Source organism: Sceloporus occidentalis, unplaced genomic scaffold, assembly GCF_023333645.1.
Source record: "Sceloporus occidentalis isolate IW3139 unplaced genomic scaffold, rSceOcc1.0.p SCAF_107, whole genome shotgun sequence".
NCBI classification, from domain to species: Eukaryota; Metazoa; Chordata; class Lepidosauria; order Squamata; family Phrynosomatidae; genus Sceloporus; species Sceloporus occidentalis.
Window position 1 is genome coordinate 3,275,630 of NW_028317087.1, and position 26,922 is coordinate 3,302,551.

Below are 26,922 nucleotides of genomic sequence, written 5' to 3' on the forward strand. Positions count from 1 at the left end.
CAATTTATTAAAATATATACATTTATTACAAATGATATGCCGCAGTCTTGTACTGAATCAAGTGAGTCATTGCGATTCCTGTATATATTATACCTACAGAACCTACAGTTTAAAAATATAACAACGATTATTTTTTTATGTATTATGAACATTAGTTAAGTGTAACTTCGGAAGATTGGTTCATTTTGTTACTTTTGTCTGCATACTTAGTTTGAATTTAAGGATAAACATTCCATTTGAAAAAGAGACATTTGAGTTCCTGAAAGCCTATGTAACTTTACATCTTTTTCTTTGTTGACCCAATAAAAGGTATCCACTTTGACGACTTTGAGGCTAAACAGAAAGCCTGTTTTACAAAACATTTCCATTTTAGAGAGAGAATTATCAAGGGAAACAGAGCTGTCCAGCATTGCCTTTGAGGGCCACAGTGCAGCATTTTAGCATTTCTTATTAATATTTTAGCGGATTAGCTTATTCTCATGCTGTGTTTATTTGCCCCTCTTTTCTCCCTTTATGCCCCTCTTTTCTCCCTGCGAATGAAACTATTATCACAGTATTTAACAACCCTAAGGGTAACAATAACGTTTAAAGAAATAAGGAATATATTTGGGCAATTTTGTAAATGCATTCTTTTTCTTTCAAAGGCTAATCCTGACAAATAACTATTAATAGGTTACAAAGTCACATAACAAAACCTCTTGGTAAATCCCAGGCTCCCTGCATTAAATTAACGGCCACAATGCTGCTACATTTTCACGCCAGTCCAAGCTTTTTGTCCCCTCCTGTGAATTTTACTGGTGGCACATTACCGCCTGCTGCCGCTTTGATCTATAGTCTACTTTTCATCGTAGGCATTCATTTTCACTCTAGCCTTCTGGAGAATCCTGCATAGAGTTAAACCGGGTTGTAATGTTGGCTTCTGTATGTAATCCCTGAACACAATACACATTTATCAGATGCAGCAGCAGAAGATAACTCTTAAGGGCCCGTGTTTGAACTATTCTGGGCAAGCATCCTCCTTCTACCTGTCACTTTATTATCTGCCGAGGAAGCAGGGAACGGGCCTTAAACGCGCACCTTTGTTGTCCTCCTTGCCTGTGCCATATTTTAATACCTCATTTGTTACTCAGAGAGTATTCCATGGAACACAACTAAATACAGGGCCGGCCCAAGGCAAAATGCCACCTGGGGCGAATTTTAAAATGCCGCCTGGGGCGAATTTTAAAATGCCGCCCCCCCCCCCATTATCTACCCTTCCTCTCCCTCCGTCCCTGCCGCCCCCCCCCCATTATCTACCCTTCCTCTCCCTCCCCCCCCCCCCCTGTACTTACCTTTGAGTAGTCCTTCGGCGAGTCTCCCTGTTCGGTCTCGGTGCCGGCTTGTAATGCTGAGCGCCGGAAATCTTCCGGCACTCAGCATTACAAGCCGGCACCGAGACCGAACATGGAGACTCGCCGCAGAGGAGAGAGAGAGGGGCCCCTTTCTCTCTTTCGCTTTTTTTTTAAAAAAAAGGGCTTCAAAAGTGCCGCCTGGAGCGGTTGCCCCACTTGGCTCCATTGTCGGGCCGGCCCTGACTAAATACACCTTGAAATCCATTCTCACAGCATACAGCACATGTACTCATCAGGGCCAAACTGTATGTTTATTATCTGTACATCCTACTGCGTGTCACTGAGTGAGTATTGGAATTGAGATATATTGGGATGTTGTTGTATTTGTTGATACAGATGCAGTCATGTTTTATCTCACAGGTTCTGGATATATTTCCTAGTCTTATAGCATCAGAGCTTGACACAAAGTTGCCTATTAATCCAATGGAAGCAATTCGATTTACAAAGAAATAAGAGGCAGGTAGGGCCCTGCTTAAATGAGCTTACGATCTAGAGGGAGTTGGGATATATTACACGATATGTAAAAAGGCCACTGATAGGGAAGGACCAGCCACACTGGTATAAGTATTATCTGAAGGCTGTTACATCAATCATATATCTAATGTATTGAGTTACCAATAATGTTGTTACCCCTCTGTGTAATGCCCCCACATTGCACAGGCAATCAGAGACATGTTTGAGAAATCTGAGCCATATTTACATCCATGGAAGGAGTTACCACCAAGGCAAACCAATATGAATGTACCGGTGATATAATATAGTAGCCCCCATTGCGTCTTGCACAGTGACACTTGCAATTAAATCTGTACACTAGTGACACTGAATTTATAGTTTGTGTGTGTTATATATATATATATATATATACATATATATATATATATATATATATATATATATATATATATATATATATATATACACAAAAGTAGGATAAGTTACAAGATTTAGGTTTTAAGAAAACTGCCTCCGTCTTCACAGCCACGGCTAGAATCTATTACCTTCAACATTTTTGATTAGAAGAATTCCAATGAAGTATTCAGCTCTACAGTCAAAGTAATTATCTGAGTCACACATGATGTATTGTGATCACCTCCACCTACACTGCCTGTTAAGCTGCATTGAATACTCTACATTGTCTAGACCTGGCGCTGTGTGTCTGTTGCATAGTCTTACTGACCTTGTGAAGATTCAATTTATAGTTGCATTATTCGTTTTTGTGGATTTAAGAGCCTTAATAATAGTAATGTTAATAATAAAACTCCCACTGACTCTCTTCAACTCTATTGGATTACCTTCATCAAAATGCATTTTGTTTACATACTTTGTTGTGTTTTTGAGACCATTTCTCAGGCTATTTGGTGTATATTCACCACGCACAGAAAGATGACCTGGAAGAATGATGAAATAGCGTGGGGTAGAGGACCAGCAGGGCCACACTATTTCAACAACTTTTTTTTTGCATAAATACAAAAAAAAAATTAAATCAATGGACACTGTGATCTAATATCTTCCCTTCAGCTTATCACCTATACATTAGTAACGCATTTATTATGCTGTATAGATTGATGTCATGAGAAGGATATTTACCCTCTACTGAGACATTTAACAATGAACCATGCTGTATAAAAATGAGTATCGCCTAAATAATATATATATATAATTAATGAAGAATAAAGGATAATGTATTGAGAGTATTGATTTTAGAGCAGCAAGAGTCAAAGCAGTTAGGTGGGAGTGTGTCGTAGTAATGTTGCGTGATAACGGATACATGAGAAATAATTACTTTCTAGGTCACCTGCAATTTACATGACTCATTAGTGCTGAAACCCTTGTTAAGGGTTAACGCATGGGTTAGGAAAGGTAGCTTCACAATCTATTTGATCAAGAATTATTGTTGTACAGAAGAAATGCATTGTGGCGGAGGTTAATTGGATGGTGGCTATTCCCCTGCTCCATACCTATACCTGTCACATCGGCAACCAGCATAGGAAGGTAAAGTCCTGTAAGAATGACACTGTCCATCCATTACTCTGGCTGAAGAGGAACTGTGACTTTCCAGAGTATTTGTAATCCTCACCAACACACAAAATATATTTTTTAAATGAATTTAAAATTGATTGAACATCCGTATCAAATAAAATACCTCTATGATTTTTCTTTGGGGGCTGCGTGTAGGAGTTGCTGACAGGCCGTCCTGTCCTATGCCATTGAGACTGGGCCGCGACGCAGTAGGTTTCCCCCTCTACACACATACTGCATACCATGAAGCAAGTACAGAGACTTGGAGAGATCCAAGGAGAACGCTGAGCATAAAGATAAGGGGTTGGAGGTGCGGAGAGACAGTGCCTGCAGAGGGTGTGGGTGCAGAAAGAGTATGCCTCATTCAAGGGGGTCTCTGCTTTGCCGGTTGGACATCCATAGCGTAACTGGACCAGTTACAAGGAAGCCCTCTGATCTGCCCAACCTGCCTATTGAGCACCAGTACACCAGGGAGTCTCCAGCGTAGTCTGCTCCCTAGGCCATGGTTTAGCCAGCAAGGACAAAATGCACCCTTCCCTGTGACTATATGCTATGCACTAATTCAAATTTTTATTAAGGTGTTGCAATGTCATTAGTTGAACAGCATGCTATGGATAAAAAAAGCCATCTTATGTGTACATACTGTTTAAAAAATAAATGAGTTGTAAACCGGAGAGCCAGTGACATATATATATAGTATAGGTAAATGTATATCCTTGCTCTTCCAACGACTGGATCTTATTAATTTCTTGGTAGGAATAGCCTGGGCCATTAACTGCATTTAAACATACTGAGATACAGCATATTACGCAGTGCAATAAAGCTAGCACCAGGCTCCTTGCAGCAGTAACTGGCCTGTTTTATGGATCCCGAGAGGATAAAACTATAATTCTGCTGCGCCGAAGAGTGCAGAACTAAAGTGTGCTCTTTCAGTACAGTGAATTCTCTCTGTCTTTCCAGAAACAAGGTGTGTGTGGAATGGGCATCCAGCTGTAAGAAAAGTGAAATATGTCTTCGGTCAAGGACAGCTGGCATTGCCTAACCCAGAGCATTGATTGATGCAGACAGTAGGTGTCTCTTTCTGTTGGGATCTAACTCTACTTGACGTGCACACGTCTCATTAGAGGGAACATTCTGTTTTTGAACAATCGAAAATGAAAAGGTGAAACATTAGATTAAAAAGGTCCAGAGACTTGTTATGACTCTGGAAGGGCATTCAGGAGGATTCAGGTTGGAGCTGCTGAGTAGAACACGTAGCAGTTGAGAGTCTGACAGCACGTGGAACGTTCTCAGTTCCCTATTCCCAGTCTGAAAAACCAAGTCTGAAATACAGTATTAGGATCTTTTAAAACCAAGTTACCCAACCTGATCAGAGATGCAATAACTGTCATATTTACTACCACTGTCTCTGACTCTCGATAGATGAGCCCGTAGTTGAGTGTGCACTTAACACTTGCACTGGAAGGCTTTTCAATGTATCTGTCATTACTTATATAAAAATAGACATTTTCTGGTATTCTTCCCAAATTACCCTCTACCTACAGGGCACAGTCTCCTGAAAATATCCATAGTGTACTCTTAATTCTGACAGTATGCTCATAACATTTGCGTGGTTTGGCAGTATCTGCCTGAATCAGATTCAACTCACATAATACAGTAGGGCTTTTTTCACACTGTGTCATATTAGTGAAAGAAACAGGGTGTTTGTGTCCATCACCGATCCTGCCTTTTCTTCTGTGTGTTTTGAAACCAGTGCTTGCTGCGCTCTCTTTCACTGCTAATAATGTTTAAAAAATATTCTGTTACCGAGACAATAAATCCAGTTTCAGGATCATTATCAGAATCTAAAGAACAAGGTTGCCTGGATTAAATGTATTTATTGCTAAATGTAATACTGGGACCAAAGCTCACCGTAGTGGTTTAATAATGCCAAAATACGGCTCAGATCTATAAGCGCTTATACAAGTACATGCAAGAATATCACTTATGTTAACCTTGGTCCTTGGGGTTTTAATCTAGGAGTAGTGGTGACATTAAAAGCACATTATTCAGAAGAACACAGTGTTAAGGATTAACAGTTCTGAATATTTTAGGTAAAATGGTTGGGTGGATATTTCTGTGGAGTTGACTAGTATTTTAATGAAGTGGCAACAGAGCCTGAAGAAGCTTCCATTGGAAAGTAGTTAAAGGGATAAGTCCCATACAGCCCCACCAATGAATCATTCTTACCCCGTGGGAAAGAGGATAGGAATCATTGGGTTCGCTTTCTGGATATGCGTGCAGAGGGTCTAATCTCATGCGAGCCAGTGCTGGACCTGGCTGGTGAGGAGTACACGTCACATACTCAATGGAAAGCAGCAGAGACATTTGCCTGGGGGGGGGCAATAAATCATCTAAAGGCGACACAAGTAATGGCTGGAGTGGCGATCCTTGTCTGCATGGTTACCAGTAATAAAGGGGTTGCACAGCCTGATAATGCCTGTATTCCCGATAGCAGCAGGGGCACTAACTCTGTCAGGGGTCCAAGGCATTCGCTTAGTTGGTCATGTGTCGTAAACCTTCAGTGAATAAACAGTACAAACTTTCCTGTTTTTGGTTTTATGTCAAATGTTTTTGGAAAATAAATAAATGAGGCAAATTTGACTTGATCAAAGATTCCTATCTGAAGTATGTGTGCATTCAACAGTACGAGGAGTAATGACCCTCATGACAATCTTAGTTCCCAATCTTAAGGTGTAGTAGTTGAGTGTTACAGGGGCGTCCGTGAATGTATGGTTAAAGATTCCACTATGCCAAGCAAGTATCTTTCCTTTACGTCAGATGTCTTTTGTTTGTTTATATCGTGGCATAAAATTAGAATAATTCGTAGTTTAGCCTTGATGGTAATTTTCCTGACCACAAACAATCATTTGTAGTAGTAGTGATACACAGGCCCAGGGAGGGGGCAGACCAGGAGACAGAAACTAGACTTCATACTGATTGGTATGTTTATTTGATGTATATATATGCATTAATAGGCGTTCTGTATCACACTCTGCTTAGTTTTGAATTCCTGTATTTATTTAAGATAAATAACTATATTTGGATTCTCAGTCCTTTCTCTTGATTGTGCTCACGACTTCATTTATTGAATGTGAGAGTGATCCACGTGTATAACATTGAGATGACTTAGTTTGAGAAAATAACCTCTTTTAAGACATTACATGGGAGGAAAGGTGAGAACCCATCACAGGAGCAGCACACTGAATCACGCTGCTAACTTTATTACTGTCGTACGCTGCATTTTAATAAAAATCCCCTTTTACCGCGCCGCTAAACCTTTTCTGCTACCCCAGTTTACCAACAGCTGTATCGCTGCGTTTAGATTTTATAGCAAATAATTTGCATTATTCTCATGATTATTATAAAAAAAATTATAAAATGCACTTTTCAGTCTTTTCACATCTTAACCAAATGCTCACTTTTCCTCCTGTGTTTTGCGGCCACTCTTGTACCTAGCATCGGCACGGGTAAAGCATTTCAAAGAACGCTTTTTCCAGATGCTTTTGAAAACTGGCATTCGTACAACGTTTGGTTTTCAGGAGGTGTTAAAGAGAATTCAAATCAAGTGTTCACTCAGAAAAAGAAACAAGCCTTTTTTGAGTTAAAGTATGGGTGAAACCGGCCGGCTGTTTACTTGCTGGTTTGTTGTCTAATGTATCGTGACTGAAAGAAGAGACACTCCGTCTCCTCTCATCACTATTTTTATAACCATGCGTATATTCCCGTGGAATTCACATTGCACCCGGTGGGTTAAAAATGCATTCAGTGGGTGGAAACTATTAACCTTTTCTTGCCCAGCGAAGCGACAGTATAAATCACAAGCATTTAGCTCTATTTTGATATTCTCAAAATATCATTTACCTAAAATATGGCCAGGCATGTGATCGTTAAGACGCTAAACGAAAACTATTTTATTAACATTTAGGAGTTGGTCAAGCAGCGCAGGCATTGCAGGACTGCTATTCCCATGATAAGGCTAGCAAAGCATTTTGGGAGCGGTAGTCCACAGTGTTTGGAGTGCACAAACCGCTTTTTCCTGCCGACATTGAAAGGTGAGAGCCATTAGTCACTGTTAATCAGCCTTTCCCCAAAAGGCTACCAGTTACCAGTGACATCTGGCAAGGCTTTGTGTACGAAGGCAATGGTCCCCGTCTGTGTGTTAAGAATCGCAAGCTGCCATCCTCCCAAGCCACTTAACCTTCAGAGACGCTGATTGTGAATGAATGAATGGCTGGGAGTGCTGGAAGTGTTCTTGCTTTGGAGGGGCGGGGATACACAGCATCCGCGTCTCGCAGTCCTCGGCTGAGCGCTGGAGATTGTGCACGGCTCGGGATCCTCAATTACCTGCTGCTGATCACAGGTTTGTTAATGAATGGCTCCTTTTCCTTTTGTGTATCGCAGGCTGTGTTGCTTTATAAATTATCTGCGTTATGTGTATGTCCTGCAGAACCACATTGTTCATAGAGCTGTGGATAAATACAGGAGAGCTCATTCTGATATGGCTGTGTTATCCTTTGATTTATTTATGGTGGGTAACCTTGGTGATGTCTATCAGATCCCTGCTTGGCAGGGACACCGAGGACAGTCTCAACCCGGTTGGTTTTGGAGGTAGCTGTTCACTCTTTCATTCCCAGGCAGGAGTGTGATCTGTAATATGGACTGAATGTGCTAGAGGATGGGGATCGTGCTTCTTTCAGCAAGATAAAGGTACCACTTCCTATGTTACAGGAAAGTCATCTATTGTTTTGTGGCGTTTCAGGGGTTAAAACGCTTCATTTAATCAGGTTTTCCAAGGTCATGGAAAATGTTAACCTCAGATCATACAGAAACATGTATTAATGAAGATATTCATTTAGATATCCATTTGCTTCTAGGCGGCACCTTGTACATGTAAAGTAAATATGTTGACTATTATACGGGTAGTAAATTCCAGTGATCTCTAGTATAATGTACATTGATAGGTTAAAATCATAAATATTTATATTTTGTACTTCTCAAGACATTGGCTGGTGGGGGTCACGGCAGATTTCTGCACCCAGGAGCTTGTATTCTAACCTCTGATGAATACTGAACTAATTACCGTACTTGGAAATTTGGCTCAGGGTTCCGGATACTAATAAATCACTGAATAACACCTCCCGTGTTTATTTCGGGCTCTGAACAAGTTTGCATTGGCCCCAGCGGTTGCAAACCTGAGATCTGTGCTTGTATTGTGCTGCCCCTTCTCGTCGTGAGAAATGTCTGTTGTTCTGCTGTTGCTAAGCTATTACTTTAACACGAAGCTAGTTCTTTGTGACCAATAAAAATGATTACTTCGGAAACAGAGCACCGAACATCCTACCCAAGGAATGGAGTTGGTTTTAACTATCTGTGGGTTTATCTGTGGGCTTTCTATTTTAAAACCAGTAGAGCTGAGATCTGTATTGTCTTATTTCTACTTTAGTATTACATAGTGCGCTATATAATATATTGTCTTAATGTTTATTGATGGAATGCCGATGGTCTTGCACAATGATCAGCCTCTCTTATTGCCCGCTGATGCAATTCTTGAATTTTGCGACTGACACTGGATTTATATGAATTCTGTTACCGTGTCCTGCGACAGAATGACATTTCCTAGTTGTTTTTATAAACAGGAGGTTTCTTAAAGGCAGATCTGCTATTAAAATTTGACAAATATGGTTTTGGACCACACACAAGTCAGCTTGAGGTACCTTTAGGTCACAGATTCAGGAAAGATTCAAATCACCCTCATAGACAGGTTGGCTCCTAGAGTAGAAGTGATTAACATGGAATTTCATGGAATGTGACCTACATAAAACCAAATGATATAACCAGTTTATCCGTGTGATTTTACATCACTGCTCCTAGTTTCCCTGTTCACTTCTCTTCAGCGTTTAGAACAGTAAATGCACATTGTAGCAGATGTTGGTTTTGAATAGTCCATATTTTACTAAATGTTTAGTGAATGTTGAAGTGGGTTGTGGGTGGCCAGATTTGCTTGAGATGGAGAATGCAATTATTTCTCTTTACAGACCCAACAAAAGTATAGACCTGAGATTTTCTCGAGTGGGTTGCACAGGTCCACAATACTCTACGGAAGACACCCTGTCCAAAGAGCATACCTGACTTAATGGCAGTGTGTTGAGTTATTTTGAGGGGACAGCAAATTTACACTGTTATACAGGCTGTACACTCGCTACTTTACATTGTAGCAGAGTGTCATTTCTTCAGTATTGTCACATGAAAAGATATAATAAAATATTTACAAAAATGTGAGGGGTGTACTCACTTTTGTGAGATACTGTATGTCAAGAGCAGTTTGGCTGGGATTTTTTATAGAGCATTAGCTGTCCCATGTAGAAAAAAAAAGGAAAAGTGCCCTCAAAATTTTGGATAAATTTTTGTATTTTCGTGGCCGCCATTAGTTCACATACGACAACTACAGGTCCATAGATCATGGCTGACATGTACTTGGCCAATGAGCTGGTGGTGCCAGCACCTGGTTCCCTCTTATGTAAGCAGTCACATGTAAGACGAGGCACCACAGACAGTTTGCCTGTGGCACTAGAACCTTTGGCCCAACCTAATATGTAGAATATTTTGCTACCTATAAAGAAAAATGTAGTTTAGTTTTTTTCTACGCATGATGGCCATCTCATACGTCATGGGTAAACGAGAAATTAAGATTACAGAAGAAAATGTGGGGTTTTTTTCACGTTTCAGAAGATCTGGTGTATAATTAACAAAGAGAACAGAATGTATTGTTCATCATCTGACATATATATGATTAAGATGTACTTGTCATTGTTGCCCTCTGGCAGACATATGAATAAAGTGAAAATGTCACACAGAAAACATGAAATGATTGTCAGAAAACATACAACTAGTAGAGCTCATAATGTAATGTTAAGGCCATTTATCACACAACAGAAGCCTATGAGACATTTGTAATAAAACATTCCTTCCTACCATTTGTGAAATGTATTATGAGATGGGTGTTTCGGGCACCCACGTGAACAACCTTCTGTGTTTTGGGGAGGTTGCACCAATTAAACAGGAGGTTACAAGTTTTAAAAAAAAATTTTATTAGACAGGCTGCGGGAAACTGTTCCCTCCATTCCAACTTATAAATGGCAAAGCGGTTCACACATATAGTTTAAAGCCTGGGTTGTGACAACCAATCTTTGCATTGGGCAGCCAACTTCGCCTCTGTGTGAAGGCGCTCGGGCATCTGCATAACCCCTTGCATTTGTTAGCTGAACGACCCAACCGTATTCTATTGCATCCATGTTTTGTGGGTGTGAATAATCACTTAACCTTCCAGAGTTTTTATGGCCCCATTGTGTGTAGACCACAGGCTGTAGTGTTCAAGGTCTTATTATCAGATCATACAATTTAACCTAATGCCAAGAAAGTCAAATGTGTTTTTTGTTAATGACCTTCTCTTGTTCTAGGTAAGGAAAATTCAGGGTTCACGGGTAAAAAAATTTCTAGAACTAGCTTAGCTTGATCAGTCCTGCCATATTAACCGTGGTACTGTATGTCACCCGATTTTTGTCATGAGCTCCTGTGGAAGAGACGCCATCGCTGGTGCCGGCCAAGGATTTAAACAATCAGTGGTGGGAAGTGAACAGTAGAGACAAGAGATATAAAAACTGTGGGCTGTTAATGTAAATGAATCTGGAGGGACCTAATTTACCACTGATTATTAACGTTGTAATATCTTTTCCAGCATGTGCGAGTGGGTAACTTGCTTGTACATGGTATAGACAGCAATGATTACTGGATCTTTTCTCTTCTACCCCCTTTGTGAAGATTATAATATGGCCCATCCCCCGTGTTGTTAACATGATTTCTTCTGGTGTGACATTCACATCTATGCATAACCATCAGCATCAAAAAGCTACTGCGAAGTATCATACACGGAAATTCTCATTTCTGTTAATATGTCTTCTTTCACAAGATATTTTCACATAACGGAGGCAGAATTAAGTTAGTTTGGCATTTTGTGCATATATATATATCCTCCCTCTGCCTAATATAGATATTAAGCGAGGAGCAGGGGCTTTCTCACACGTCTGACCCGCACACGTTAATAATAATGATAAAGCCTGCAACCATAAGGCAGGCTGGCATGAGGTTGTGGGGGCTAATAAAGGTCAGGTTATTAGTGGTAGGGATAGGCTGTGGGGTCAGGGAAAGGTCAGAAGTTTATATTAAAAAAAAAAAAAAATGTGAAGGTTATGTAAGTGATTGTGCGTTTGCGCATGCGTTAGCGCTTTGCCGCGCTTTTTAGTGGTCGCGTGCTGCCGCGTGCCTGCCTCGCGGGCGCCTCGCGCTGCGCAATGGGCGGGAAAGCCGCCTATAAATAAGGCTGTTGTGAGGGGTTTGCGCACTTACCTGGCGAACCGCTGAGCCGATACTGCACTGACCTCTGAGTCTGGTGAGCAGTGGCGAGGCTGGTAAGCTGAAGACTCCATGGAGGAATTAATGAAGATGCTGCAGGAACGTGTTGCGGGAAGAGGAGGTGAAGACTGGCTTCGCGGTTGTCTGCAAGCTTCTTCGTGTCCGGACGAGCTGGTTGCTGTTACTCCGAGCGGTGCAGAAGACGAAGTGGCGGAGGAGGAGCCGGAGGAAGTTTTTATACCGGCGAAGAGTCCACCAGATGGCGCTCGACTGCGGGGTGACGGCGGTTCATCCGGATCAGGTGATCGGGTCGCGGTTACGTCTGAGAGACGTTGCAGACCCGGAAGAAGTGTTCCTGACTCCATACAGAAGAAGAAAAGGCCCGCTTCTCGGGTGAAGGAGGTTAGGAAGCGGTCCAAGACGCTGCAGGACCCGGGGGAAGGCTGCAGCACACAACTGAGCAGCCGGGGCAGGCGTCTGTCACAGGCTGTTCCAGCTGCTGCAGAACAGCTTGATGCTGAACAGAGTGTGGTGAGACCTGAGGGCAGTGCTGGTGAAGATGGTGAGTCTGTTGGTTTATCTATTAACACTTTCAATGAAGCGGTTTCAGCATTGGTGAATGTTTTGAAAGGTTTTCAGAAACAAAGTCCAGCGCAGGCTTGGGTACAAACCGAAAATGTGGGTATGAGAAGCAGTGTAGTTAATGAAGCTTGCATGAAGGAAGTAATGTCGTGTGAAGTTTCGCCTCTTGGTTTTCATTTAAGTAAATCTATCAAGGAAAAAATTTGGAATGACGAATATTTAGACATTTTATCGTTATTGCCTGCTTCAAAAGAATTTTTGTTAAAGAATGATAAGGATGAAGAGAGGCGTAGGCCAGTTGTGAGATCTTTTAACAACTGGTTACAAGCGTTTTGTATATTTTCAAGTGTGTATTGTGAGAAACATAAAGAGAGTAGTGCGGGTTTGTTTCAACATCTGGATGCGGTTTTAGAGGCGTATAAGAACTTTGGAGGCTTAGCATGGTTTCACTATGACGAGACATTTAGACAAAAAATGTCGGTGCATAAAACTTTGAAATGGGGTATGAAGGATGTAGGCTCGTGGGTAAGCATTATGATACCTCAGAAGAATGCTACTAGCCTCAGGTCAATGGGAAGTGTATCGCAACCTAATAGACAGAAAGGTTTGTGTTGGTCTTTTAATGAGCATCAATGTAAGTGGCCCAACACTTGCAAGTTTAAACATGAATGTTCAGTTTGTTCAGGAAATCATCCAGCTTTTCGTTGTTTTCGCAAGAATTTGCATGCAGGAAAGGACCTTCCCAAAAGCAGTGACACCGGTGAGAGTAGCAAGTCTGCTCCCCTTTTTAGGCAGGTATCCAAACCGTCAGATGGCTAAGTTAATTTATGATGGTTTTAATGAAGGTTTTAGGATACCTATTTATGATCAGGATGGTATGGTGTGGGTGGACAATTTAAAGTCGGTTAATGAGAATGAGGATGTGGTAAGAGCCAAAATAAGCAAGGAATTAAGTTTGGGAAGGGTTGAGGGTCCATTCGCTAGGCCCCCCTTTTCTTGTTTTCGTTTATCCCCACTGGGTTTAGTACCTAAAAAAGAACCTGGTACTTTTCGGTTAATTCACCATTTGTCATTTCCGAAGGGTGGGTCTTTGAATGATGAGATAATAAAGGAGGATTTTTCGGTGCACTACTCTTCATTTGATGATGCACTGAAGTGGGTTAGATTAATGGGGAAAAATGCTTTGTTGGCTAAGGTTGATATCGAAGCGGCTTTTAGATTGCTTCCTATGCATCCAGATTGTTTTAGATCGCTAGGTTTTCAGTTTGATAATTTGTTCTATTTTGATAAATGTTTGCCCATGGGTTGTGCAGTTTCTTGTTTTTATTTTGAGACATTTTCGACGTTTTTAGAATGGGTTTTTAAGGATGTTTCAGGTTTTGAATCAATAGTGCATTATTTGGACGATTTTTTATTTATAGGTAGAGCAGATTCGGATGATTGTTTGTCTATGTTGAATATGTTTTTACGGTTAGCCGATAGTTTTGGTGTTCCTTTAGCAGGTGATAAAACAGTTTTCCCGTCTACGGAGTTGCAGTTTTTAGGTATAGTCATAGATACGGAGAATATGTGTTTTAAACTTCCTTCTGATAAGATTTTTAAGTTGAGACGGTTTATTCATAGGGTTTTAATTAGCAATAAGTTGAAGGTTAAAGAATTTCAGTCATTATTAGGAATGTTTAATTTTGCAGCAAGGGTGATGCCTATGGGTAGGGTTTTTTCTAGACATATGGCAAGAGCCATTTCGGGGAAAAAGATGCCTCACCATAGGGTTCGGATAACGAAACAAATTAAAGAGGATCTTAAAGTATGGGATTTGTTTTTGCGTGATTTTAACGGTTCAGCCATTTGGCAAGAAGAATTTGTAGATAGTGCGGCAATGGAATTTTTTACCGACGCTGCTGGAGCTACAGGTTTTGGAATATTTTGGAGTGGGAAGTGGGCAGCAGCGGAATGGCCGGTAACGTGGATGGAAGCGGGTTGGGTTAGGAATATGGTTCTGTTAGAATTATTTCCAGTAGTGGTTGCATTTGAGTTATGGTCTAGCCAATGGGTTAATAGAAGGATTTTGCTTCACTGCGACAATATGGGTGTGGTTTGGGTGGTCAATACCTTGCGGGCAAAATCCATTCCTGTGATTAATCTTTTGAGACGTTTAGTATTTTTGTGTTTGAAAAATAACATATGGCTTAAGGCCAAGCATATACCGGGCAATAGGAATGTTTTGGCTGATGCGCTATCTCGCTTTAATTTCAAGCTGTTCAGGACGTTGGCACCGCAAGCAGACAAGGAGCGGATTGTAATTCCGGAGTCGGTTTGGGAGTTAACTTCGCCCAGTTAAGTGATCTATTGGTGCAATCGGTTTCAAAGAATACATGGGAGGGTTATTCCAAGGCTTGGAAGGCTTGGGCTGTTTTTGTGCATCAGAGAAGGTTGGACATTTTTGAAGGGAGTTTAAATGGAGCGTTACCTTTTGTGTTTAGTCTAATTGATAAGGGTATGGCGAAGTCTAGTATAGAGAGATGTTTATTTGGTTTAGCTTTCTTTTTTAAGTTAGCTGGTAAGCAGCATTCATTTCGGGATTTTTTGATTAAACAGGTGCTTAAAGGTTACGGTAATAGGACTAGGTTGCCTGATGATAGGAGACCTCTGTCGTCAAAGATCTTAGGAAAGTTAATTGGTGTTTTGTCTCGAATTTGTTGGGATGAATTTGAATGCAGGTTATTTAAAGCTGCTTTTGTAACTGCTTTTTTCGGAGCTTTTAGGATTAGCGAATTAGTGGCTAATAATAAATATGGTGGGTCGGGTTTACAGGATAAAGATGTCATATGTGACAGTACGTTAAAAATGTTTGTAAGAGCTTCTAAGACGGATAGGGCAGCTAAAGGTTGTTGGGTTGTCTTGAATAGTTTGGAGGGTTCAGATATTTGTCCTGTAGGAGCGGCTGAGGCGTTTAATGCAGTCAGGCCTAGGGTTACTGGGAATTGGTTAGTGCATCGGTCGGGTTTACCCTTAACAAGGTTTCAATTTAAGGGGGTTTTGAATTTGGGTTTAAAAGAGTTGGGTTTAGCGGATAAGAAATATACAACGCATTCCTTTCGAATCGGCGCTGCTACTGAGGCTGCCTTGTTGGGTTTAGATGAATCTGTGATTAGGAGATTGGGTAGGTGGCAGTCTCACCGTTTTAAAATATATGTTAGGCCAAATTTGTTATAATATTGTTGTTATGTTTTAGTAGTTGTAATTTTGCATTTTTTACAGGTCGTCCAACTTTCATAGTCTGGATTGTTGGGCATTCTTTCATATTTTGGGCACAAAGAAGAGCGGCAGCAAGAAGCTATGGAGAAAATTTAGGTTTTGCTAAAAATGATATTGCCATTTATTGGTTAGGGGTAAGAGGTTTAAGGGTTAATAATTTACAGGATTGCTTAGAGGAGGGTATAGATTATTTTCCATGGCCTAATGCAATAATAATACATTGTGGTGGGAATGATATGGGTAGTATGAAATCATTGGAGTTAATAATGTTTTGTAAAAGTTTAATTTTATGTTTTAAAGAAGGTTTTCATGATGTGTTGTTGGTTTGGTCAGAGGTTATTCCACGTCTTCTGTGGCTGCAGAGGCCAGAATTAAAGGCGTTGGAAAGAGTGCGTCGCAAGTTCAATAGAGCAATGGAAAAATTTATGTTATTGGTAGGAGGTTTTTCTTTCAGGCATACAGAGTTGGAAGGTGGATGTACGGGTTTCTACAGACAGGATGGGGTTCATCTGTCTGACATTGGTAATGACATATTTAATGTAGATTTGCAATGTATGGTTGAACAGGCCGTGGTGTGGTGGGGTAGGGCCTCAAATGGTCATTTAGAGCCCATTTGAGGCGGTTGGGGAACTGTAAGTTTAAGTTATGCCGGCTGGCTTTTATGGCGGTTGGCAAGATTATGTGATTTTACGGATGCCCTGGGCTTGTGCCAAGGGCTTGTTATGTTTATGTTACAATGGTTGCAAGGTCATTTCGTTACATTGAAAGTATGTATGTTTGATAAACTAAATAAAAGCCACGGCCTGTTTCATCCAAGTATGTGTTGGTTTTCATTTATTAGTGTGTGTAGTTATTTGGTATATGTATTTATGCTTATGTCCCTTACAACCTCATGATAAAGCCTGCAACCATAAGGCAGGCTGGCATGAGGTTGTGGGGGCTAATAAAGGTCAGGTTATTAGTGGTAGGGATAGGCTGTGGGGTCAGGGAAAGGTCAGAAGTTTATATTAAAAAAAAAAAAAAATGTGAAGGTTATGTAAGTGATTGTGCGTTTGCGCATGCGTTAGCGCTTTGCCGCGCTTTTTAGTGGTCGCGTGCTGCCGCGTGCCTGCCTCGCGGGCGCCTCGCGCTGCGCAATGGGCGGGAAAGCCGCCTATAAATAAGGCTGTTGTGAGGGGTTTGCGCACTTACCTGGCGAACCGCTGAGCCGATACTGCACTGACCTCTGAGTCTGGTGAGCAGTGGCGAGGCTGGTAAGCTGAAGACTCCATGGAGGAATTAATGAAGATGCGCCCTCCCACCCACCCTGTATTATATTGTTGTTCTTTGTCGTGGCTTTTATCGGGGTATAGTTACCCTATATCTTTAGGGGGAACTGTAAGTTTAAGTTATGCCGGCTGGCTTTTATGGCGGTTGGCAAGATTATGTGATTTTACGGATGCCCTGGGCTTGTGCCAAGGGCTTGTTATGTTTATGTTACAATGGTTGCAAGGTCATTTCGTTACATTGAAAGTATGTATGTTTGATAAACTAAATAAAAGCCACGGCCTGTTTCATCCAAGTATGTGTTGGTTTTCATTTATTAGTGTGTGTAGTTATTTGGTATATGTATTTATGCTTATGTCCCTTACAACCTCATGTAGTGGGAGTAAGTGCTTCCAGAGTAGCAGAGAACATCGCACCTGAGTTTCTCCAGTAACGGAGTGAGTCACCCCTTCAAGCATACGACATCAGAGACTGTTTTGCAAGTAGTGATGGGGGGGGGGTCATAAAATATTACATTCTGTGACATATTAAATACTGAATCCATGAAAAATATATTACAAGGTTTTCTTGGTCGTGGTTAATCAGGGCTGTAAGCACAAGTGGGAAAGTGGAGACAGCGGCTTTATATGACTCTTCAGGACTTACATGTCTGTCCATCAAGTCCACATGTTCTAGAGCAGGGGTAGCCAACAGCGGAATGTCCAGCTGTTGCGGAATTGATACTCCCGTGATGCTTTGCCTGGATTATGTCTGTAGCTTGCTGGGTATTCTGTGTGTGTGTGTGTGTGTGTGTGTATATATATATATATCTAGATAAAATATGTGACTTTTGCTTGCCTGCATCATTAACTGATATAATGGGTGTGCATCAAAGACCCAGGTATTCTGCTTCCTACTGCTAGACCACCAGGAAGAAGGTGACAGAGCTGGGGGGCTGTTCAAAATTATGGACCTGGTGCCAGACATGGAGTTACACCACAGGACATGTACCTGATGATATGACTCCAGTGGGAGTGACTAGGATTGTTCTTTGTTAAATAGAGAAGTTTCAATTTAGGGTGGAAATTAATATATTTAAAGAATAATTGTTGCCCTGACCCTTCCGTTCAGAGGCAGTAATCTGTTCTTTGCAATTGTGTATGAATTCTCTGCGCTGTCATAAAATCATGTCCGCTTCATTGAGCCTCACTGGAATTATACACCCACATAGACAATAGGGGGGGGGGGTTAAAATTGGCTCATACTGTAATTTCCACACCGGCATTTTCTGTTTTTCTTTTTAATTAACTATATTGTTAGAGGCTCTGAACTATCCAATGTCTATTAAAACCTGTTTTTTATGAAGCAGTAAATTAGGTTTCTCAGGTTTTTCTGCCTTCTACAAATTTGCATATTATAGTTTCAAAAATGTTTTGCAAGTTCCTTTTCATATTACTTGTGTACTTTTTCCCCCAGTGGTCTAGCAGAATCATGTTGGTAATTAGATATTCATTAGAGCTGGCTGCATGGAAGGGGTGATTTTTGGCCTGTTCTCCGGTGAGATACGTGGATTAATAGTCCGACCAAGCTGCAGTTAGTACGGTGTTACAGCGTGCAAATGTTATCCGGTTCACTGGGATTTGGTCCATTACACCGGTGTTATTATTCAAAACATACGCTATGATATTGCTAACAATGTAATCTGTGTTTGCATGTTACCTCCTTTCTTCCATAAACCCCATTCATTTTTTTATTTGGATTATAATGGGGTTTATGCACTAAAGTGATTGTTTACAGGGCAGCTGTGGTTTTAACCCTTGACATCACTATACATTACCAAGGTCCAACCGCAGTGAGCTACTGCTGCAGGAACAGATTTGCTGACCACTTACAATCTTTAATTAAACGAGTGAGGTTTCTTCAGATTCCCCTTTACCCATTGAATTATACATTATACAGGGCTAGCTTAGTCCTTCACACTGGACAAACTTGCCATTGTTGGTCCTTCATAATGAATAATGAAGTGAGGGAGTGGAAATTACAACCCTCGGGCATACTGCTGCTAACCGCCCCTTCAGTGAATGAACCCCAAGTTGAGATTTTCAACAGAAACAGAACATATCTGTAATGTTACTACAATATTAGATGGAAGCAAAGGTGTAATAGCTTCATGGAAGTTCTGTGGGCTGAGCCCGCTAAACTATGAGTTGCATTGCAATGATAGATTATTTATCAGTTATGGAGGTTGTTGCGAGGTTCTCTAGCATCCTCAGACTGCAGTGTGTCTCATTGAAGCTATATTGGTCAATCATAGTTTGTAGGATCCCACCAACACAGATTTATTATGACCGTCCTAATTGTCAATGACACCAGAGAAAACTGGACAAAAGTACCATATACCAACTTCATCGGACGAGCTGTAGGTATGACGGATAATTAATCTCAACTGTGCTTTGAGGTTTTTCCAATCCTTAATTGCATACATTCTTGAGAAATAACTATATTGTATCATCAACGGCCTGCTGTAGAGGCGTTCAAACCCAGCATAGACATTTGTGTTGTTATGCTGATTGTAACTATTACAATGAAGTTCAGTGTCTCTGTACTACATATATTTATACATTTACATATACTTATGTAAATATAAGCTCATGAGCAGGCTGTCATCATTCCTGCCAGGTAAAACAAGTGTTGGTCTATGAGGATATTAATATCATAGAGATGGACTTCATAAAATTGTATGTTCTCAAAGTCAGTGCAACTTTTCTGGACATTTTCACAGAAGCGCAGGTGGCTCTGTCAGAATGATTAAATTCTAGGTTAATGCAGAGATTATCGAGTGAAGACAAATTATCCCCTGAGGGGCTCTTCAGATGATGACATTCTTATCAGCATATGGGGTAATCTTTCAGAATTTATAGCTGGGCACTAGCAGTTTGGTGACAAATGTTTCCGCTTTGTTGGCGTATCGATGAAGGTCAGTTGACTAGAACTGGCCTGTACCTTTAATTAAAATGTGATGTATTGAGGATTACTTATATTTCTTAATGATCCTGAAGTTGCAAAATACTTTCACAAAAAAATAAAATGCCACCCCACTGACTCGCTGGAAATCCTGTCACCATTCCTCTAACACTTTTGTGACTGAGGCCGACCTAAGCGGAGAGTATAGACCTCAATTCAGATGTTGTGGGGTAGAACTGTTTTTGGATGCCTGTGTGTAATGGGAATTGTAGAGCACAGCCCCCGGACTCCCTGGAAGTAAGATGCGTGTGAACATACGGTGGAAGCGTATCTGCTGTATGATGCTGTGATTTATTGCGCCTCCCGATCAGATGCTGCGAGGAGTTTGATGAGGGTTTGCCGCTCGCAGTGCATATGCTGCATCTCCAAATCTCCCAATCCAGCTGCTGCCCTCACACTTCATTCTCTTTTCTCAACCTCAGCACATAGTCTATTTGGAAGGTTATTATTGTCCTTCTAATACGTTCTAATACATTTGTTTATTTGTGTGTGTGTATATATTAAATGTGTGTAGTCCTTTGTTCTAGGTGGTATAATTAATTTAACAGTCAAGGAAAGCAATCAACTGTGTATTGATCGCTTGAACCGTAAGCCAGCCTGTATGACTATGCTTACGGCGTCTGACAAGCGTGTCTTTGTACTTCTGCATCTCTGACTTTAGTAACAGCTCTTCTAACTTGTCTTTTTTCTGTCTCTTCACGCTGTCACGGATCCAGGGAGAGGTAACTTCTTTTCCTTCTACATCTTGCATGCCTTCTGAGTTTTACATTTCTGTGAATTGCATTCAGAGAACAATACATTTATCGTCCAAATCCAATGAGCACCAATGGGGGATAATCAAAGGTTATCGACAAGCAGGAAAAAGTCGCCCCTGCTGAGAACAGCCAGCTGATGGCTGTAAACTACATAAAGTCTGTATACGGGATGTGCTCTACAACCTAATGTGTAAACACAATTGCACACATTAGGGGTTATGACAGGCCAATTGTGGGTTATTTTTTTATATTTAGGTAAGCAGACAAAACAACATAACACTGGGAAAAGCAAGCAGGGTGCTGGGTTGTATATCTAGAGGCATTAGTAGCAGGAAGAAGGTGGTGGTTCTGCCCCTTTATAGATCTCTGGTCAGAACTCACCTAGAGTATTGCGTATGGTTCTGGAGACCCCCATCTCCTGAAGAATATTAACACATTCAGAGGAGGGCTACTAAAAAGGTAATTGGTTTGCAGGATGAAAATTACCAAGCTTGGAGCAGAGGAGAGAGAGAAAAGGAAAGTCATAAAAACATTTGAATAATTAAAGGGACTTTAAAGTGGGTCAATCACCACAGAAACCAGTACAAGATTCCTTGCACCAGAATTACTCTTTTTACATAACCCTCGTAGAAAAAACTTTTTGGCATATAATAGCCTTTTGGCCCTTTCCCCCAAAACTGCTCATGGTAGATAAGTTTTCATTGCACATATTGTATTGTTGGCCATCCCAGAGTTTAAATCCGTTACACTGCAGGTCATTTCTGTCTTCTCAATGTATATGGAGGGTTTTTATTGTTATCCTGCCCCGGCACCAAAATGGTTAATGTTTTACACATAATAAAACACAACTGCCTCTTTTATTGCTACTTGTGTTAGTAGAAACAATTTAAATTTGCTTTAAAGGCCCGAGGACACTGAATTAGCTTTGTACTGTTTAGATCTGACATTAAAGGTAGCCTCTAACGCAGACCTGGGCAAAGCACGGCCCGCGGGCCACATCCGGCCCGCTGAATAGCTCGGACCGGCCCGCAAAGAGTGTCCTGGTGACTCACCAATTAGTCCGGTGTCCCCCCCCGCCCCGGTCACTTACCTTAAACTCCTGTGTTGGAAGCGTTTGTCTCGGGTGCCGGCGCTTTACGCTGGGCGCCGGCATATGACGTCAGACGCCGGCGATCAGCAGTGAAGCGCCGGCACCCGAGACAAACGCCTCACGCTTCCAACACAAGAGTTTAAGGTAAGTGACCGGGGTGGGGGGGGAGATCCTGAGAAGGGGGGGTTAGGGAGTTAGAGGGGAGATACTGAGAAGGGGGGGTTAGGGAGTTAGAGGGGAGATACTGAGAAGGGGGGTTAGGGAGGGAGGTCTTACTGTGTGTGTGTGTCTTACTGTGTGTGTGTGTATCTTACTGTGTCTGTGTGTGTCTCACTGTGTCTGTGTGTGTCTTACTGTGTCTGTGTGTGTCTCACTGTGTCTGTGTGTGTCTTACTGTGTCTGTGTGTGTCTTACTGTGTCTGTGTGTGTCTTACTGTGTCTGTGTGTGTCTCACTGTGTCTGTGTGTGTCTTACTGTGTCTGTGTGTGTCTTACTGTGTCTGTGTGTGTCTCACTGTGTCTGTGTGTATCTTACTGTGTCTGTGTGTGTCTCACTGTGTCTGTGTGTGTCTCACTGTGTCTGTGTGTGTCTTACTGTGTCTGTGTGTGTCTTACTGTGTCTGTGTGTGTCTCACTGTGTCTGTGTGTGTCTTACTGTGTCTGTGTGTGTCTTACTGTGTCTGTGTGTGTCTTACTGCGTGTGTCTTACTGTGTTCATAGCTTATTCAGTTATTGTAATAAATATTTTAGCCCATTTTTTAGCTCAAAATATTTTTTCCTTTTTTTTCCTCCTCTAAAATCTAGGTGCGTCTTATCAGCAGGTGCGTCTTATAGAGCGAAAAATACGGTATGCACTCCGAAGCCTTGTTCATTTTGTTCACTTCTGTGCTGTGCTAATAGTTATTCAGGCCTTACTTATTCAAGCACCTCTACCAATGACGTAGGCTTGAATAACTTTATTAAACAGCACATAAGTTAACAAAATGGACAAGGCTTCGGAGTTTGTAGTTTGTAGAGGTCTGGCCCTCTAAAACCATTCCAATTTCTCATGTGGCCCCATGGGAAAATTAATTGCCCACCCCTGCTCTAACGTCACGAACTGGAATAAATTGAATCAATTTTAAAAGCAGTTTGTTCTATTTTATTGCAAGACATATTAAAGTGCTGTAACCAGGATATCTTCCCGGAGCTATACGACTACCCAGGGTCAGATGTGCGCAGCATTGGCGTGTTACGAATAGGAGTTTTTTATTAAATGTGGTAGGCCTTTGACAATAAGAATCCAAATTATGGGCTGTATGGATCAAATTCCCAAATATTATTCCATTGTGATACATTTTTATATTAGGGTGATATGTTTCACAAACATCTATATTGCACAGCATGGAATAACCTTCATACTAGAAATCCCAAAACCAGCTGGTTGGTGCCTGCCTTTCGGACTTGTCAGGATGGGGTGACCCACGAGGCTCATATGTTGAGTAGATGACTCAAGTAGCATCCAAGTGCATGAGAGCTGAACACTTTAAATTAGATATTTAAACCATTTCTAAAATCAGTCACAGTCTACTTTACTTCTAATATAGCGCACTCACATATCAATTCAGGTATGTGCACTCATAGTAACATAGTTCATAGTAACATAGTAACATAGTTCATAAGGTTGAAAAAAGACCAAAGTCCATCAAGTTCAACCTATATACATATTGTGTCCCTACTGTGTTGATCCAGAGGAAGGCAAAAAACCCTTATGAAGCAGATGCCAATTGCCCCATACCAGGGGGAAAATTCCTTCCCGACTCCAAATATGGCAATCAGAATAAATTCCTGGATCAACGTTCTGTCCCTATTAATCTAATATCCATAAGGCAATAAGGTGGTCCCCTGTATATTATTCTAAGAAATGTAGAAAATGATGGAACCAATCTAAATCAATATAGATGTAGCCAACAAACTTATCTCAAAAAGTAATGCCTTACATTTAAAACGTGCGGCAACCAGCGTCCATATTGCAAGATCCAGGCAAATAATAAAACCAAAGAAAAACGGTCCAAAAAAATGAATGCAACCACTGGGTCAGTAAATGAATGCAACGCGTTTCGCTGTATCAGAGCTTTTACCTGGCGTATGCAAATAGTTACTGCTACTGCATCTGCACAGGACTTTATGCAGATCTCTTTAGAATTCAATTAAAGGGATTAAATCAATTGATGGATTACTGTAGACGAGCACGAAACTACGCGTAAACACATTGTATGGTTCTCTTATCAATTTGTTTTAATGTGTCACTGTTCAATGTATTTACTTTTAGTTTATCACATTCCTGTTTAAAACACATTAATCAGTGTTTTTTTTATTTTTTATTTGAGTATCAGAAGATTAACCTTATTTTTATTTTACCCCTATTATTTTCTTAGATAGTCTTGAAAGCTTGCAATCCATTATGTGTCAGTTAGCCAATAAAGGGATCATCTTTATCAAATTTGTTTCTTTCTTTCTATGGCTAACATGGTACAATTTTATACATTATAAAGGTGATAGCACATCCAAATAAGCAAGACAGACAATGCTTATCAATTTAATCACAATACATGGAAATACACCCAAATATATAAAAGAATAACAATACAAAAATGCAGAAGGGGAAAGGCCAGAGACAGAGCTGTCCTAGAAGATACCTTCTTTGGATCAAGGCAATATATTGAGTTGATACATATAGTATGTAGCTCCGCTTCTCTGGGTCAACACCCGAATCTCAAGGTCGCAATAGGATGTGATTACATGTATTGTGACTTACAACGTCCTGCTTAGGCTAACAGAACAATCCCAATGAGGGATCATGGAAATCAAGAAGATTCAGGCAAATGTGACATCAGATCTGAAGAGTATGTCAGCATCAGAAACGGATCATTTAAAATAGACTAGTAGCTATATGATATATGCTTTTAAGGGCTAAATTAAGTTAAGGTTGTATCGCAGATGAGACGGTTCTTTAAGGAATGCATATTTTACAGGGTAAAATGTGCCTTTGTTTGTCGATGAGCACATACGCGTTCACATTAATCTCCTAAATTCATTTTGAGATATGGCTTTATGAGCATATTGCCAAAGGGCTAACATTCTCATGTGTATTTCAATGAGAAAAATTTGGATTAGGGTATTTATTTTTAACATATGTCCTTTTCTTGATCTTTGGCAAATGCTATTCTGTTCTTTGTTAATCTTTCATTTAGACACCCCATAGGGACCTGTCACTGTTCTGTTACATTTTAAGTAGGGCTGTCAGTCGTCAGAGGGAAAGAAAAATCAATATGGCAGCCACGATTCATCCTACAGTCTGACTCGTGAATAAAAGGCTCTGTAGGCATTACCTCTAAAACAAAAGGATCTTATTTTACTTTTAATGTAGAACATTTATCACGCTTTTAAGATATTTTTTGTAACATTTCTCCTTAACCACTTCCATCTTTTTCCTACCAATCAGTTAGCTGTAGTGTATTTAGGGCACACATTTTTCCATAATGTGGTAGTAGGATACCCTATGCTCTAAAAGATGTGGGTTCTCCAACTCCACTTCAAAATAAATGGACTATGGCAATGCTTCTTTTTTATTTATTATTATTGGATATTATCCCCAATTCTACTGGTCAACCTTACCCCCCAGCACTTACCTGTCGTCAGGGGTTGGTGAGCCCAGGGCGGAATGGTTATTGATTGAAGGATGCTTATTGGTGGAAGGAGACCTTCTCTGCAGCCAGCACACATCTCTCATCTGCTGGTCACTCCAAGTAAAATAAGCAGAGTTTCAGTACGGCAAAACATCCCTCTTTGGTCCACACCAGGCCCAGGGGCAATAGAAGATGTGGTGTGACATCCTGGGACTTGGGGTGTGAATGCATTTGTACCCATCTGGACCCCTATTAGGCCACAGCATTTTACCCCATTTTTGATAATCTACTTACCAAGAAAATAGCTTGAGTTGGAAGAGCTGCTCAGGTATGTTTTGAGAGATGTTTTAAGTGTAAAATGAATTTTAGAAAGTACTTTAAAATTTCAGAAGTCAGCGTATAAAAGGCACCTGGATTCTAAAGATGTTTGTCCAGTCAAAATCGCCTATCTCTAGATTCTTAGAGAGAGTAACACAGGGAATTGTATCACATACAGTGTCATTTACGTGGAAGGGGGGTCTGGAAGGGGACAGCCCCTCTTCTGCAAAACATGGGCAGATCCCTTGCTATATCTTAATTCAGCTTAAGTAGCTTTAATATTAGTTATTATTCACCAGAGAGGGAATGTTAGTTCAGGGCAATGTCTAAGTGTCCATGATTGCTGAGTGTTTGCATGATGTATACTGGGGGTCCTAACTTTAGGGCATGACTGAAGGCAGCAGTGTGTTGCTTATGATGGAAGTTGCAGTCCCGATGTTGTGTTTCAGTGTATTAGATCTCACTGGGTGAACACTGGAGCCAGTCGGTCATAACTGGTCCATCTCATCAATTATGCATGTACAATAGAAGTGTTTCCTGCAAAGATATTTCATATTCAGATGATCTGTCCGAGTAAGAGAATGCAGCATGGCCCCCGCAGCCACATACTGGACAGCTCTCCATACATTTCCTCTGGAAGCTGCTTGCTACATTGACCCCCATGGCCACTGGAATAAGGACATGTATGTCTGGTCTTATACAGCTTTCTCAGTATTTAAACGCAGCATTAGCCAAAAAGTGAAAACATTGCATTCTGACAATATTACAGGCCTGGAAAAGTATTGCTATGGGTTTTCTGTAAAACGGAAAGGTTATTAATCAGAATGGAAAGTTACATTTATAGAAAGACAACTACTAAGCTTGGTTCTTTATTATTACAGCATTGATTATCGAATTAATACACAAATTTTTGGTAGCTGTGAAAAAAAGGGTTGCAAGGGATTTTTGCAAGTCTAAATACAGTTGTCCATTTCAACCATCTCAACTAGGCAAGCTCCATAGGCTCATATGTTTCCAGAGAATAATATAGTCATATATGTACAATGCATATGTGCTGTAATGCTTGTTACATGTGTGGATGTATTGTATTACTGAGAGTGTGGTCCATAAGAGGAATTGCCT

At 40.8% G+C, this 26,922-nt stretch overlaps 1 protein-coding gene across 3 annotated transcripts in view; it reads left to right on the forward strand.

The window, feature by feature from the left end:
- LOC149283274 (amyloid beta precursor protein binding family B member 2-like) overlaps window positions 1-26,922 on the forward strand; it is a 99,034-nt gene that overhangs the window by 62,257 nt on the left and 9,855 nt on the right. The window contains exon 9 of one of the 3 annotated variants that reach the window (XM_089497770.1): window positions 11,652-11,657. The exons of the other annotated variants lie outside the window; for them this stretch is intronic. Within the exon in view, the coding sequence (XP_089353896.1) occupies window positions 11,652-11,657 (6 nt within the window). The remainder of the gene's footprint in view (window positions 1-11,651; window positions 11,658-26,922) is intronic. 3 annotated transcript variants of the gene reach the window in all.